The sequence below is a fragment of the Spermophilus citellus genome (genome assembly GCF_964194105.1).
Source record: "Spermophilus citellus genome assembly, chromosome: 1".
Taxonomy (NCBI): Eukaryota; Metazoa; Chordata; class Mammalia; order Rodentia; family Sciuridae; genus Spermophilus; species Spermophilus citellus.
Genome location: NC_138182.1, coordinates 212925607 through 212943317, shown reverse-complemented (window position 1 = coordinate 212943317; position 17711 = coordinate 212925607). Strand labels below are relative to the sequence as shown.

The following is a 17711-nucleotide window of genomic DNA, read 5'->3' as shown; positions in this document are numbered from 1 at the left end:
TCCTATAGTCTTCCAGCCATGTAGCAAGCATGATCTCACTCAGAGCTCTTGGCAGTTGCTAACCAGAGATCTCGGTGACCGAGACTCTAGACTAGTGTCAAGTAAAAGTTGTCACTGTTGTTTTCTCCTCTGTGATTCCAGAAGCTGTCTTTCAGCATCCTCCCACACTCTTCTGCTATTCGTCTTTCTAATTTTATTTTATTTTATTTTATTTTATTGGTTGTTCACAACATTACAAAGTCGTCTTTCTAATTTTAAAAGGGAAGAGTAAGTCTTACAATAAAACCATTGATCAAATGATATTCCAAATTTACAGCTATTGAAACCAGAAGAGGTAATCTGAGGTGTCTGAATCACAATGTGAAGCTAGAAATCTGGTTTTATTTTAACTCATTGACCAGAACTTATTTCATCTATAAATCACATGTCCTGGGATGTGATGCTTGTGAAAAGGACAGTTATTTAAAAAAAAAATCTTTGAAGTTTTCTGATCTTCACAAAAAGATATCAAGTTGAATCAAAGAATTGAAAACCTTAAGAGAAGGTCCAGTCCATGATGCTCATTTTGTAAATGAAGAAATATGTTGTTATATCTTAGAAAAAGGATGGATTTCAGTTTTAGACAAATCAGGTTGTTATATTAAAATGCCATTTAATTTTTTTTTTTTGCTTTCATTTAATTATGGTTTTATTTATTTTTTGGATATTGTCCAATGAGGGAATTGCATTTTATTCAAAAAGAGAAAGCTATAGATTATAATCTAAATTATGAAGCAGAATAAATTTTCAAATATGAGATTTTATTTCTTAAATCTTTTTTAATTGAATATATTGTAAAAAGAAAGGAAATATATAAACAAAAGGAAATTTGACATTTAACACACTCTTCAAATTCCCTGGAAATTTTCAAATGAAATATGAAATAATCTAAACATGTTTTTCTTCAGGTTGGATTTGAATCCACTGCTTTTCAACTCACGGATATCACTGCTGGCACAAGCCAAGTTATGATTTCTAGGACAGGAACATATGGTGCTCTCTCAGTGACCTGGACAACAGGATATGCTCCTGGGTTAGAAATCCCTGAGTCCATCACTGTTGGTAACATGACCCCAATATTGGGTGAGTTGTAGTGTTTCTAAGATCAGCCTATAGGATAGGCAGATGTGTAACTGGCCACTTTCTTGGGTCATCCTTCCTCTGGACACTAAACTATTAGCTTCCTAGTATAGTGTTCCCATATGTAAGTGATCAGGATTGTAAGAGCACATTGGTGAGGAGGAGAGAAACTTTTTTTGAGACACATTGAAGACTTCATACCTTACCTCAAAACAGTGGTCAGAATGCTTTGCCAGTACATTAAGAGTTTGTTAAAAATAGTTCTAAGTACCTTATTTGGTCCATATGGTAATTAAAAGATGTAACTTTGCATTAATTTACATGTCCACTTGAATATTTCTGATAGAACAACTGTGGTTACTTTACATACTGAATTTTAAAAATCATATCATTAACTTTTTGAGCAAGATGTAAGCATTAGATGGTTTGACCTCTGCTGTGTTATACTGAACCCATTCCAAATCCTTGTGATGGCAGTTATAAAGGAGATCTCAGTGGACTCAGAATCTTTGTACTTCCCCCTCCACCTGTCATTTATTTACAGTGTCCTCCTGGTCACCAGGCAAATACCATGTACCATCAGTCATAAATGTAGTGAATCCTGTGTAAGAACTGAGATCCACAGTCTCTCTGTGAAGATGGAAAGATTTTCATTTTCTCAAGTTCTCAGCCAAAAAAATGGAATAAAAACCTGAAATCCTTTAGATGAGGGTGAGAGCCCAGGACAGAGAAAATGACAATATTGACAGGCCAGCTTGCAACCCAACAGGAATCCCAGTAGTTCAGAGTGAATTTAGATGCTTGGTTAAGAGCCACCATAGCATTAGAACTGCCTTGGTTACTGGGGTTTCCATAGCCACTGGATAGGTAATGTTGATATAATGTATCAAGTACTTCTTCTGCTTGATTTTCCTATTAGCACATCCCCTAAATTAAAGCTATTTCATCATCTTTTTAATCTATTTTCTGTAGTAACACTTATTTGTTACTCCCCTACTCTTTCTGTCAATTTTGGTGATATGCACAGCTCCTTCTATTCTATCTATCTATTTACTTTTGTGCTGGTAACAGCTTAGATAATTTAAAAATATTTATCTGTGAATGCATTGCTCTTTAAGTCTGTGTATGTTACTGCGTTTACATATGAAATTAATATTTAGAAGTTTTAGTGAATTTATAATAACTTGCTTATTTTAAAATTACAGAAGTTCCCCAAAATAGATTTATATCTTTAAATAGGCTTGATTAGCTTTTTTGAGTTTTTCTAATAAATTTGTCAACAAAATGGAAAATAAAATATAATGAACACCCACAAATTCACTGACTAGATTTAACAGTTATTCTACCATATTTGTAACATTTATTTTTTTCTGAAGTAACCTAAAATAATATACATGCATTGTGATATTTTGTCCTAAACTACTTCAAGACACATTTCCAAAGTATCCTGGGGTCAGAATTTGAACCAGTGCCTGACCCTTGACACTAAGTACTGGTCGACTCTTGCCTAACACTATTCTCTTTTCACTACTGGATTTGGCAATTAAGCTGGGGGCAGGGGAAGATAAGTGATGAGTAGACAGGGACTGAAATTCGGGTTTATGTGGTTAGGGGAGCTTCTGCAAGTTTATTTATATACCTTTCCCTTCCCCAGTTTTTAATATGTTATCTTCCAAAATTTTGGAAAAGAAAATATTTCACTACATGTGTAAGAGTCAAATTCCAATTTAAGAACCTAAGAGCGAGCCTGCTTCACTTTTCACATTTGTTTCAGGGAGCCTGTCATTTTCCCATGGTGAACAAAGGAAAGGAGTTTTGCTGTGGACCTCCCCCAGCCCTGGTCGGCTGGAGGCCTTCGTCATTCACCTGTCAGGTGTGCGGAGCAGTGCTCCTGGTGGAGCCCAACTCCGGTAAGACCAACCTGATTCTCAACCCAGAAATTCTCTGAGGAATGGTCTGGGGTATCAGTCACTACAGAGGAAAGCACAGGGGTCACTGACCTTGAAGCAGATGCAAACCATTTAACTGTAGAGCAACATATAGCCTGCATGCCAAAGACGCTGCCTGGGAGGCTGGGTCTCAGCAGCCACCACTCTGTTTGCTTTACAGAGCTCATCATGACCTTTAATGTGAGAGTGGTCACCCTGAGTCCCACCCGCAGTAGGAACTGTGGCGTCAAATATGCTTGTTTTACAGGAAACTGTCTTTTGCAAAGCTACTGAAAATACCTGATTTCCCCAAGTGATAACAAATAAGAATAAAACATCATAGTAGTGTAATAATGTTACTTATTCAAACAAGTAGCTCTTTGACTTTAATTTATTTCATTTTTTGATGTATCTATTATAACTATTCATATGGAACCAAGCATATTTGCAATGAAATATATCCCGCCTAAAAGCAGTTTATTTTTCTCATGCCTGAGATGCACTTGGCCAGAACAGCAGAAGGCAGATCTGAGAACCACACTTATTAGTTCTGGCTCTGCCACTGATTTGCTATGTGACTTTGGGAAAGTTACTTGGTCTTTCTGTTCCTCAGTTTGCTTATTTGTAAATTGAGGAAAATATGTGCACAAGACTGTTGTGCGTGCACGCACATTTATGTGGGAGGCATCTGTTGGTGAAGTTAAACATGGCTTTAGATTACACATTATGCATATGTCATTTAAAAAGAAATGGTTGTCCAGAGAACATATTTAAAGGTCATAAATTCAAATGCCTTTAACAATACCAACAATAGCTTTCAGTGTTATAGTGCTTCTCCTAAACCACACTTTTTTATGCTGTGTATACACACACACACACACACACACACACACACACATACACACTCTTCGTTCTTCCAAACAGCCACTGTTTGAACTAGATATAACTATTTGTCCCATTTTATAAATGAAGAATGATTTATACATAAGGTAATAAACCTAGCATCTACACAGCTCAGTGTTCTGGCCGTAATTTGGATCCTGACTGTCTTGTCACAGACTGAACTCTAACAACTAATTTATGTACTGATAGTGCTTGACAATATAGAGGGATAGGCCTGGGGTGTCTTCTTTAAAGGCACTCAAATTTACATTTAATTATTTACATGTTAAACTCTGTTAGTCAAAGAAAATATGTCCATAGTCAGAATTAAGACTGATGGGCCACCAGTTGCAATTTTTGATATAGTTATTAATTCACAATAAAAATTCATAAGAAAAGAATAAAATTTTAAACCATGGATGTTTCTTCCAATTTATATAGAGAGTTTTAGCTACATTTACATGAGAGAATAGTCCCATTACTGACAGCTTGAGGAGATAAGAATTGTGTTCCTAGTACTAGTTAATATTCCTATTTGGTAGACAGAAACACTGTCTGATGTCTAGAGCATCACAGAGATTTTGGTCTTCTTTTACTCATCATTAGAGAGAGGCTGAAGCTTCAGATCCTTATGTTAGTGGCCCCAGGATGATGGAGAAACATAGCAGAGACCTAAGAGCTCTTCATTTAGCCAAGACTTGTTAAGTACTTTCTCTGTCACTGTTGCTCATTCATTTCTTGGATATGGAATTTGTAAGGCCATGTCATTTATAAGATGCTTCATGAGCAGCATCATAAATGTATAAAAGAATACTCCCTATAGTGGTAGTCCTATTTTAATCAATTCTCATGGTTTTAAATTTCTCCAGATCAGGTTTCACCATTGCTGAAATTGAACCTATGGGAGTCTTCCAGTTTTCCCCTAGTTCAAGAAGTATCACGGTTTCGGAAGATATACAGATAATCAGATTACATGTGCAAAGACTGTTTGGGTTCCACAGTGATCTTATTAAAGTTTCCTATGAGACAACTCCAGGAAGTGCAAAGCCACTGGAAGACTTTGAGCCTATACAGAAAGGGGAAATGTTTTTTCAAAAATTTCAAGCTGAAGTTGATTTTGAAATAACCATTATTAACGATCAGCTTCATGAGATGGAAGAAACTTTTTATGTTAATCTTACTTCAGTAGAAATTCAGGGACTACAAAAGTTTGATGCTAATTGGAGACCACGCCTGAATCTAGATTTCAGTGTTGCAGTGATCACAATATTGGATAACGATGATGTGGCAGGCATGGATGTTTCTGTCCCCTTGACAGCTGTGGCTGTCGTAGTTGATACCACTCTCATTCCTATAGAAACTGACTCTACTACATATCCTGGCACAAGCGAGTTAACCATTCCTCAGACAACTGAGATGGCTGCCCTCATTACTGAGACAACTGGTATGTCTGCCACCCCTGAGAATCTTGTCACCGTTCATGGTTCATCTACCATGCCTGAGAAGCCTGACATGACCACTGTAACTGCCAGTATTTCCATTCACGGAACTTTTAGTCTTGGCCCCCCCATTGTTTATGTTGAAGAGGAGATGAAGAATGGCACATTCAATACTGTGGAAATTCGTATCCAAAGAACTGGTGGGTTTGAAGGCAATGTCAGTGTAACAGTTAAAACTTTTGGCAAGAGATGTGCTCAGAAGGAACCAAATGCGTTGCCTTTTCAGGATATTTATGAAACCTCCAACCGGACCTGGGCAGTTGAAGAAGAAGACTTTGAAGAACAAAGTCTTATCCTTATGTTTCTGGATGGAGAAAGAGAACGTAAAGTCTCTGTTCCAATTTTGGATGATGATGAGCCTGAAGGGCAGGAATTCTTCTTTGTGTTCCTCACAGACCCTCAAGGGGGAGCACAGATTGTGAAGGGAAAGGATGCCACTGGATATGCAGCTTTTGCCATGGTTATTATTGCAGGTATCTTTGAAGTGATGGAGGTAAAACATGTACTTTTGTGGCCTGGAAGTTGTAATGAGATCAATCTATTTAAGTTTAGCTTAAGACGGTGAATTACTTGAGTCACTAGAGTTAATATTTTTTAATTGGTTCTTTTTAGTGATACATAACAGTAGAAACCATTTTGATAAAATTGTACATGCGTAGAATATGTCTTAATTCTAACTGGGATCCCAGTCTTATGGGTATACACGATGTTGAGATTCACCATGTCGTATTCTTATATGTACATAGGAAAGTTATGTCTGATCCATTCCATTGTTCTTCCCATTCCCATCCCCCTTCCTTTCCCTTGCATTCCCCTTTGTCTAATCCTCTGAACTTCTATTCCTCCCCATCTCATTATTATGAGTTAGCTTCTACATATCAGAGAGAACATTTGCCCTTTGGTTTTCTGGGGTTGGCTTATTTTACTTAGCATGATAGTCTCTAGATCCATCCATTTACCAGCAAATGTCATACACACATTCTTATTTATGACTAAGCAATATTCCATTGTGTACACATACCACAATTTCTTTATCCATTCATCTGTTGAAGAGTACCTAGGTTGGTTCCGTAGCTTAGCTATTGTGAATTGTACAGCTATGAACATTGATGTGGTTGTACCAGTGTAGTGTGCTGATTTTAAATCCTTTAGATATATACCAAGGAGTGGAACAATAGGGTCAAATGATAATTCTATTCCTAGTTTTTTGAGGAATCTCCACGCTGCTTTTCAGAATGGTTACACTAAATTGCAATCCCACCAACAATGTATGAGTGAACCTTTTTTCCCACATCCTTGATAACAATTATTGTTACTTGTATTCTTGATACTTGCCATTCTGGTTAGAGTGAGATGAAATCTCAGTGTAGTTTCCGTTTGCATTTCTCTAATTGCTAGAAATGTTGAACATTTTTTCATATGTTTGTTGACCATTTGTATCTCTTCTTTTGAAACATGTCTGTTTAGTTCTTTTGCCTATTTACCAATTGGATTATTTTGTGGGTTTTTTTATGGTGTAAAGCTTTTTGAGTTCTTTATATATCCTGGAAATTAACATCCTATCTGAGGTACGGAGGAAAAGATTTAAAATCAGCATGCCACCAGTCACATCCGCATGGTCATATTATCCTGAGTTGTTCACTCTGCCTGTAAATGTACCCTTCATCTTTTTCTCACTTGGCTCTTTTTCTTCATAACATTTCAGTTTTAACTGGATCATTAATTTGCTGATTTCTCTCATCTTTAACTAATTTCATTATCTTTTCACATTTAGCTTTTGGAAAGCACTTTTACAATAAAACAGGTTTGGCAGATTAGAAGTCTGGAGCATCTTACTAGAAACTTGACCTCAATTTGTTGTAGATATGGCAAGGAAAGCATTATTTTCATTAGATAATGTTAGGTGCTACTGTTGTATAAACGAAAATAAATGAAGGCTCTGCCTGTGAGAAGCTTATAATCTACTTAAAGAGACCAAATCCCCACTGAAGGTGACGAGGAAACCATTGCTTCAAAACAGAAAATGCTAACACAGGTTCTGATGCAAGGCTAAGGAATGACGGCAGTGATCAGTTAGTGAGAATGGGGACTGGCTGAGGCAAGACCCACTGGGGCACCTGGACCAATGTAGCCCATCCTGTGCTTGTTCATAAGACATGGACTCCACATTTGCTGTTGACTAATAAGCTTTCCTCAATTGGGACAGCTAAGAAGTTTCTGTGTCCTTAACTTAACCTAGTCTGTAGAAGTTCTGTCTCCTGGGAACCTCAGGAGTGAGATTTACAAGTGATGGATGTAAGCAGTTTTTGAAGGTGACTACTTTAGGGTCATTGCTTCCGGGATCACTTTGCAAAACCAGGTCACTGGGAAATAGAAAGCTGCTAAAAATGTACACGGGCATTTCTCTAGTCCTAGAAGCTCACTCATATGCTGGCCAGGATGTGAAGTGATTAGTATAGTATGGGGTCTGGTTTTATTCCAAAAGATATATTTATATCTTTTTTAGTTTGAAGGTTCCTGTAAACTTAAATGTTGCTCAGAAGAGTCAGAATTCCTTAGTAGTTTTGTTTTGTTCTGTGGTAAATAACTGAACATGTAACATGAACCCTTTTGGTCAGTCCACTTTTAGGAAGGTAGATGGGTTAAATGGAGCTCATTTATTCGAAAGATATTAGTAAATGCTTACCAAATGTGAGCACTCTTCTTGGTGCTGGGAAGATAGTAGTAAGTGAAACAGCTGCTGCTGGATAGGTACATTCTGTGGGGATACACAGACTTTAAAATGTCAAGTGCAATCAAATGTAAAGGAAGGTCTCATCAGAGAGATGAGTATGAGTGTGTTAGGTGGGGAGGAGGATTTGGTGTTTTTCTTGAACTGTTTCTCAAGCTGTTTTCTACCTTGATGTTTTAGGGTAGATATTTGGTTTATTTCTAGTGAAGATCTTTAAACACTGTAGCTCCCACTCCTCATTTCTGGATTTTTCACTTATGCTCTCTGAGTTGGCAAGATTCCTAAGGCATTGCAGATCTTGTAAATTCTTAAATGTATTATAGCCTCCACTTTTCTTTTCAGGAAGTGATCTCCACAATGGAATCATAGGATTCAGTGAGGACTCCCAGGATGGACTTGAACTGGGGGAAGGAGCTGATATGAGGAGACTGCATCTTCTTGTCACAAGGCAGCCAAACAGGTGTGACTGATATGTGTGTGAGTGTATGTTTATACACTAATTGGGATTCACACAATAGTGGAGACAGAATGAAACCTTGATAGTAGGCAGCATGGAATTTGATGTGTCAGTGTGCAGATGCTGTAGTCCATGATCTGGGATTTAACACATTTGGTTCATAATCATAATATGGGGCTGCCTCAAATGTTTCGTACTCTGTGAAGTACCTCACAGATGTCAGATTATGTAGGTCATCACTCCATCATATTTACTATTCTCTGAGGACTCCATATACCATTACACTCCGAGGGACACTTGGAGTACCAAAATTTTGTTTGCATTTAATAATATAGTAACAGCCTTGAATTCTGATGCATAAATATATTTGATATGCACACACATACACATACACACACACACACACATACATTTTCCTTTTTGCACCTAAATGTTCTGTGAAAATGTAGGTCATCTTTTGCCCTTTGTTGTAATAACAACTATTTTTAACAATAGTGTTGTTTCATAGAGAAATTTTTGCTAAAAGATAAGTGAGAAGTGTTTATATAAGTTGGGTTCTCTTTAATTTTTGCTTTCACTTTTCTGGTACATGATAGGCAAAAAAAATATTATTTGCTTTCACATTCTTGATGTAGAATAGTTCCACAAATGCTTATTCATTACTAATAGAGTGTAGTTGAGGAATACTGTGTATACCTTGAGCCTTAACCTTTCGGTCATGGGGAGAACTGGTCATTTTCAGCATTATCAGTGGTGATGAACTGGATACCACACTGCTCACGTGTTCACTTTGTTCACAGAGCCTTTGAAGATGTCCAGGTCTCTTGGAGAGTCACACTTAATAAAACAGCCATTGTTCTCCAGAAAGAAGGAGTGAACCTGATGGATGAACTTCTGTCTGTGTCAGGAAACACGACGTGTACAGCAGGTCAAACACAATGCTTCATCAGCCTTGAACTTAAGCCAGGGAAGGTAAGAAATGATGAGGCACAAGGCGGTAAACTTCCAATGTTTCTTTAGAAGTAATCATTTTTAAATCATTTTATGGAAACTCAAGCATATTGTTTTTGTGGAATTTCTTTGTATCTTGCCTAGTTGTAATGTCAAAATCATTTTGCTGGATCACAGATTTTAGACTGGGAATTTACTGAGAATTTGAATTTTTCAATTTTTGTAAAATAAGCTTGTTAGTATTTCTTTGTCTTTTTTTTTTTTTTTTTTTTTTTTTTGTCCTCTGGCCCAGCTACTCATTGTGTAAACAATTCTTGAGTCATTTTCAACCAGATTAGTATTTCCGATTACTCTAACTGTTGAAAATCCATCCCTCCATTTCAACTCACTTGCATTTTTTCTGATGATTTATTGTTGGCTCTATATTACAATGTATAAGATAATAATTAACTTAGGAAGCATGCTCTTAACTCATGAAATCTGCTTAAAATAAGCAGAATGTTTAAACATTTGTTGGAATTTTTAAAGAGATTTTAGTAAGATACTGTATCCTTATTATATTGGTTTTCTGCTTCTAAGCAGATCTGATCCCAGCAAAACTAATTTTATATTAGTCGGGGCAAAAGATCACCCTGGAGTGTATCTGACTTAACTAGGAAAGAAATCTGCTAGCAGTTATACATAGAATGGGTTCTTGTAAGGTCTCCAATCACATCTAGGAGTCTCGAGAGGCTCAGGTGTGATCTATGTGTCTTGTTTTCTCAGTAGATTTAAGCGATATTGTTGAATAGAATGTTTCTTTTCTGAGAGAAGATACCTTTGCCTCTGGTATAATTATGTGTAGGCACTATCTGTACACTGCTCAGTTTTAGATAGTTCTTCACTTAGATTATAATATATTCTTTTTGACTGCAAGTGGTTGTAAGTAATGTTATAATCATCAGGACAATGGAAAGGAATATTTTACTGGAAAATAAAGGAAAGAGTCTTTATATAATATGCTGAAATCTTCAGTTGAAAGAAATCATTGTGAATTCAAGCTCACTTGGTCATTAGGGAATAATAGCTCTTGAATATACTTACCCATACTTTTCTAGTGTTTTATTTTATGGTATTTGCTAAATTTGGCTTCTCAAAAGTGGAATAAGTACAGTTATTTCTGTATTTCAATATTTGCTGACAGTTGATCAGAAAGAGTGAAGAATGATATGTACCATATGAAAGCTAAACACATTTCTTCATGTAGCAAAATGAAATTAAGGGTATTTATTGTGTAACTAAGATGCAACTTATTCTTGGATAATATGAAGGATTTCTTGTATTATTTCACAACATAATGATTATCATCAAAATGATCATGAAATGATCATGGTAGCACATGCCTGTAATCCCAGGGCTCAGGAGGCTGAGATAGGAGGGTCACAAGTTCAAGGCCAGCCTCAGCAACTTAGCAAGGCCTTAAGCAGCTTTGTAAGACCCTGTCTCAAAATGAAATAAAATAAAATAAAGGCTGGGGATGTGGATCGGTGGTAAAGTACCCCTGGGCTTAATCCCCAGCACACATACACAAAAGTCACAAGTAATGAATAAGGTCCTTGCTGATAGATGAAAATGATGCATTGTATCAAATTAGACAATCTCACGAGCAGTTGAAAACCACATCAGCTTAGCTTTTTTGAGTCATGCCAGGAAGCTATCAGTACTCCTAAGGTTTTTAGATTATGTATGAGAGTGAATAATTCATAATGACAAATGACTGATAATGTGTTTTAAAGTTGAATTCAGACTTTAGAAAATAAATTATTTCACAATGTTGAGAAAGTAAAAATGTAGAACAGAAGCAAGGTACAACTAGCAGAATATATTTAGACTTATTTGAATTGAATTTTGTGAAATTTTGAAAAAAAATATGAAATTATAGAATTTATTATTATCAATATTTGGTCCTATACATTTAAAGCTCTTTAAAAAGAAAAGATATCAAAGTAAAATCTCACAAAGTTAAAACCCTTTTGTTCCCCCATCCTCAGTGTTCTTCAACTCCATACCCTGCCTTGGTCTCTTCCTGCTACCTCCAACTGAGGCAGCTGCTGTCCTGAGTTTTCCTTTATTCTGTTTTCCTTTTTTTGTTTTAATTCTTTGCATGAATATCCATTAACAACATATATTGAAACAGTGAATTATTGGAACTTTATTCTTTCAATATCTATTTATGTACATTCATATATATATGTATTATATATATATATATATTACTTCAAAACAATATTTTCACTCAGCATATTTTGAGATCCATCTATGAGTCTTTTCACTATATCTCTATAATATTCTGTTTTATGAATACATTTTGTTTATCCTTTTGCTCATGTACTATGTCAAGCTGTCTCTGAATGTTGGTCTTCTGGTAAGAAGCTTACCTAAAGTAAATGTATTTTTTCCAACTATATGCCCTTTTATTTTGTTTTTAGTTATAAATATTAGCATGTATCAAGTGCATAAAATGATGGGTTTCTTTGTAACATTTTCACTCATGCATATAACATGCTCTGATGGTATCCACTTTCCTTATTGTTACTTAACCCCTAAAAGTAAATCTAATTCTCTAGTAACCTACCACAAGAATTTTATTTTTTAATTGTATATTCATTTCTATAATGATCTATGTGTATTACAACATTTCTTGATGCTGGAACTACCCCAAAATAGAAATAAATTGGTAGTAGTTGTATATATTTTTCTCTTGTCATTGTCAGATACCTCAAGTTGAAGTGTATTTTTTCATGGAACTCTATGAAGTCACTGCTGGAGCAGCAATAAACAACAGTGCCAGATTTGCACAGATTAAAGTCTTACAAAGTGATGAACCTCTAAGCCTTGTGTATTTTTCTGTGGGCTCTCGGCTGGCAGTGGCTCAGAAGAAGGCTACTTTAATCAGTTTGCAGGTGGAAAGAGATTCTGGGACAGGACTGATGATATCTGTTAACTTTAGTACTCAGGTAAGCTTACAGCCTGTAGTCACATGTATTAAGGTTTTCTTCTTTAGCTGTATATAACAAGTGTAGTAATAAAACAGACAATAATTGATAGATTATTTTCTAAGGATGCCATTATAATTCACATTTTATTTATTACACTAAGCTTTATTCTTGCAGCAGGTCAATTTTTCTCTCATCAGTGACAGGTTTTAAAAATGTTTTAAAATGATAAACTTTGATTTTTCTTTGTTTTTGACAGAGTTAATTACAGAATTCAAAGCATCTGGTATAAATCTGTTCTATTAAGTCTCATAAGAGTTAAAGTTTTTTCAGAATGTAACTATATGAGATCAGAAGGAAAAAAGTACTTGCTATGTCCTATCTCTGAAGTAGTTGAAAATTTCATTCTTTAGAACCTCAAACACTGATTATATTTTGGGTTTCTTCAAATACATGAGTTTGTGAGAACTCACTGCCACATTTTCACAATCATCCTATTAGGTGACGTCAGGGTAAAGGCAAAGAGCAGATGGGTATAGGAGGCTCACAAGAGCAGTGCTGTTAACACCAAGTCACCAGATCTAGCCCAAACAATGCCCTATACTTTTGAATGTTGATTTTTTACTTTAACAGCAAAACTCTTAAATAGCTAAGACAAGAATATGTATCTTCTTTACACAAGGCATGCTTGTGGGATTAGAGATGGTCCCTCAGCCCTCTCTTTTTTTCCCCTCTTGACTCCTGTAGCCCCAGAAAACCCACAGTTTGAAAGCTATCATTCTAGACAGTCCTATTATTTATACTGTTTAAATAGCCCATACTTGGTGACTCTAGACCTCAAGATTACAAAGTTTTATTAGATTTTTTTTGTATAATATATGCTTGGTTGTATCACTATTAGGTGATACAACTGTTCTGTGCTCAAAAACCAGTTTTGTGCATAAAATACAATGTGTGTATGGCCAGTGAGCTGTAGACATGCATGGGAGACCAGGCTTAGCACTGTGAATAGTAAGCTGTCCTGCAGGTTCACCAGGCAGAGTAATTACCTTTGTTACAGACTATAGATCAACTCACAAAAAACAATATTCTGTTACATGAGACCCTAGAAATAAACTCTATTCTACATACCTTGAGGTGGTATGGTATAATTGCAGATAGAAGTATTTTGATTTATAGTTGGAAGATCTTAGTATTTTTTCTTATAGTATTTAAGATAGGAAGAAAAATGAGAGAGAGAAAAAAGCACATGCTTCATTCTTGCTCTTCTTCCATGACACATATCACTACATGCTCACTACTTGGGAGAATAGAGGGGGGCTGGAGATGAAAAGCAGCTGATAAAAGAGATTGAAGTACATTTAAACTATTTTATACTGGTGATACATATAGATGATAGGAGAATTGAAGTTGCCAAATGAAGAATCTGATGCCAATATCACTAACATATTTCTTTACACTTTTTCTAGATTTGTCATAAGTGACTCTTGGTAAGACACATGTTGTCACTAACATGTAGCTCTTAAAGGACATTTATGGGACAATATATGTCATTAATTTCTAGTTTTCCCTACTATGATGATTAATTTTATATGTTGATTTGGCTGGCCCACAGGATGCTAATATATTTTGTCAAACCTTACTCTTGTGTTTCTATGAGGGCATTTTTTGATGAGATTTACATTTAAATCAGTAGACAGAGTAAAACAGATTGTCCTCCTAATGTTGATGAGCATATCCAATCATGTAGAGGCCTGGATAGAACAAAAAAGCTCAGTTGAGTAAAGAGGAATTCTTCCTGCCTAATAATCTTTGAATTCAAACACAGTTTTTCTTGCTGTCACAGTCATATTGAAACATTGGCTTTTCCTGAGTTTCAGGCCTACTGAATTCTGAATTGTGACTACACCATTGGTTTTTTTGGTTCTCAGACCTTCAGACTTGGGCTATTACTAAACCATAAAATTTTGCTGATTTCCAGATTGCCATATCACCCTGAAGATCTTGGGATTCGTTTGTCACCATAACTGCATGAATTAATTTCTTATAATTCTCTCTCTTTCAACATACGTCTGTAGAAACATACACCCTATTAATTCTGACAAATACAAATACTACCTTGCAATAATAAACTTAGTAAAGAGTATTCATGGCAGTGCTGTTATACCAATGCCATTTCAACAAACACAAATGAAAGTGAAGAATGAAATCTGTAAAGTTTTCTAGGAATGGAGGGCTTCTGTTTCTGGGAAGATGGAGTCAATGTAACTTTCCCAATAAGTACAACTAAAGACCATTGACATTATTTATAAACAACATCAGAAGACTCTGAAAGCTGGAGAGGAGAAAGCAGAGGAGCTAGAGAGCTAGGGACCCAAGTGGTAAAACAGTGGTGGTTTCCCAGTGTTTTCTTTTTTCTTTGAATCCCAGACTTTGAGCTAAAGGTAATGACATACAGAAACACTAATGGGAGGAGATTTTTTAAAGCCCTCACAAAATCTGTTACCTCTAGTCTAAGGAACAGAAAAAGAGTAGCCTAGCAAGATAGATAGTACTTCAGACAAACACCCCAGAAAAAAATCTGTTTCCACACACCAGCAAAGAATGGATGAGGAATCTAGATTTCTACCTTGCCAGAGGCCTCAGGCTCTCTGCTGGCACAGTATTAGAGACACCAAGTGGAGTGTCAGGACTTTCATCATTATCTAGTAGAATAAAATGGAACCCAGCTCCCTCATGGTGTTCAGGGATGCTCTGGGGAGGCAGTAGGAAGGTACTTATGCCCTTCTCAGGCAGGGAAGTATCAGTTGAGGATGAGTTTGGAATCAAACTCCCACCTGCACTTAGCAATAATGAGGAATCTCCTTCTGTCAACAGAGAACAAGTGGGAAAATTAGGCTTATACTTTCACATGTCAGTAATAAAGTACATCTTTCCTTCCTTTGCCAGAGCAATCTCAAAATAAGCCAACTAAAACAGAAGGCTTAAATAATATTCAAATCTTGTAAAATAATATCCAAAATGTCCATGTTTTGTTTATCAATCATTTGTTCTATTAATAATGCAAAGAGACCTAAAATGGAATGAAAAAAATAAAAATAAAAAGGATCAACAGGTGCCTATAGTAAGATGGCAGAAGTAAAAGTATCTGACATTGTAATAGAGCCATCATCAAAAGGCTTCAATGAAGCTAACCCCCATTAAGGGAGGGGCTAGTGGAAGAATAGAAATTATGTAGATTAGAGAAAGGGGAATGAAGGGAAGGGAATAGGAAATGGAAAGACTGTGGAATGAATTTGGCATAGTTTTTCTTTGTACATTTATAGATGTACTAGAGTGAATTTTACCATTATGCATATCCACAAGAATAGGGTTCTAATTAGAATAAAATACAATTTATGCTCGTATAACTATATGAAAATGGATTCCACTGTCGTGTGTAACTAAGAAGAACCAATAAAAATCCTTCAATTAGCAATTAAAAACATTCTTGAAACGAGAAAAGTAAAAAGTTTCAACAAAGAAATGGGAAGTGTTAGCAAATAAATAGAAGACAAAGAAGAGAAAATGGAAATTTTAAGAGTGAAACTTGCAATAACTGAAAGTGAATTGATAGGCTCAGTAGCAGAATGAAGGGAGCAAAGTAAAGAATAATGATCTTTGAAGATAAAATAATAGAAATTATCCAATCTAAACAGCAAAAGGAAAATAGATTGAAAAAGATAAAAAGAGCCTCCCAATGTAACAGTAACAGAAGATCTAACATTGTGTCATTAGAATCCTGAAAGAAAGAGAAATCAGGAATGAAAAATACTTGAAAGAATAATGACTGAAAAAATTCCTAAAGATTGTAATCTGTAAATCCAAGAAGAAACTGAGAAAACTCCAAGCAAGATATGATACATATGAAAATTAAATACAAAGAGAAATATTGAGAGAAAGAGAAAATATGAATATCTATGGGACAAAACCAACTTGAACAATAGCAGATTTCTTACTAACATGGGATCAGGTAAAAGTGGTACAACATTTTTCAAGTGCTGAGGTAAAAGAACCATCAACCCTGAATTCGATTTTGAGGAGAAATAACCTTCACAAATGAAGGAGAAATTAAGGCATTATAAAAGGAAAAAAATAATTTATTGCCCACAGACCTATTCTGAAAGAATAGCTAAGCTAAAGTTTTCTAACTAGAAAGGGAATTATAAAAAGAAAAAATGTGGGACACCAGAAAGGAAGACATGATAAACAAAAACAGAGAAAACAAACAAACAAACAAACATGAAGAGACATTAGAGAAGATGTATATATGACTAAAAAGCACATTAAAAGATATTCAACATCATTAGCTCTCATCAAAATGCCTATTTAGAAACCACAATGATGTATCATTGTATACACTTAGAACAGCAAAAATTACATCAGTGACCATAGCAAAAAATGCTGGATGGATTCAAAGATACTAGCTCAGATCACTTACTCACTGCACATGGGAATATTAAATGGTACAGCCACTCTGGAACAGAATTTGTTGGTTTCTTAAAGAACTAAACATGAACTACCAGATGACCCAGCAATTGCACTCCTGGGACATTTATTCCAGGGAAATGAAAACTTATGTTCACATGAAATCCTGCACATCAATGTTTATAGCAGCTTATTCATAATAGCACAAAACTAAAACAAGGCAGATTTTTGTATAAAAGAAAATATCCACTCTGTTTTAAAATTTTTTAAAATTTTTTATGTTTATTTATTTATTTATATTTTTTCGTTGTAGACACAATACCTTTATGTGGTGCTGAAGATTGAGCCCAGTGCCTCACACATGCAAGGCAAATGCTCCACCAACTGAGCTACTGAGGCCCCAACAACATTTTCTTTTTAATGGGTGAATGGTTAAACTGTAGTGTGTCCATGCCCTGAACCACAACTCAGAAATAATTAAAAATAATCTATTGATACATATGACAACTAGAGTCACCTCCGCATGATCATGATAAGTGAAAAAAATCCCCAAATTATATACTGTATGATATCATTTATATAATATTCCTAAAATTAAAAAATCATAGAATTGGAGTTTAGTGGTTTCCAGAGATGAAAGAGGGGGTGGCATAGAGTGCAGACAAAAGTCAACTGAAGGATTCTTAAAAAAAAAAAAAAAAA

General features: G+C 35.5%; 1 protein-coding gene across 1 annotated transcript in view; it reads left to right on the top strand.

Moving 5' to 3' along the window:
- The window catches only part of ADGRV1 (adhesion G protein-coupled receptor V1), a gene marked incomplete at its 5' end in the record, with an annotated part of 540732 nt that overhangs the window by 194808 nt on the left and 328213 nt on the right, over positions 1 to 17711 (top strand). Inside the window, 6 exons of the mRNA XM_081287826.1 lie at positions 948 to 1122; positions 2894 to 3029; positions 4799 to 5901; positions 8502 to 8619; positions 9417 to 9588; positions 12321 to 12563. Of these exons, the coding sequence (XP_081143952.1) occupies positions 948 to 1122; positions 2894 to 3029; positions 4799 to 5901; positions 8502 to 8619; positions 9417 to 9588; positions 12321 to 12563 (1947 nt within the window). The remainder of the gene's footprint in view (positions 1 to 947; positions 1123 to 2893; positions 3030 to 4798; positions 5902 to 8501; positions 8620 to 9416; positions 9589 to 12320; positions 12564 to 17711) is intronic.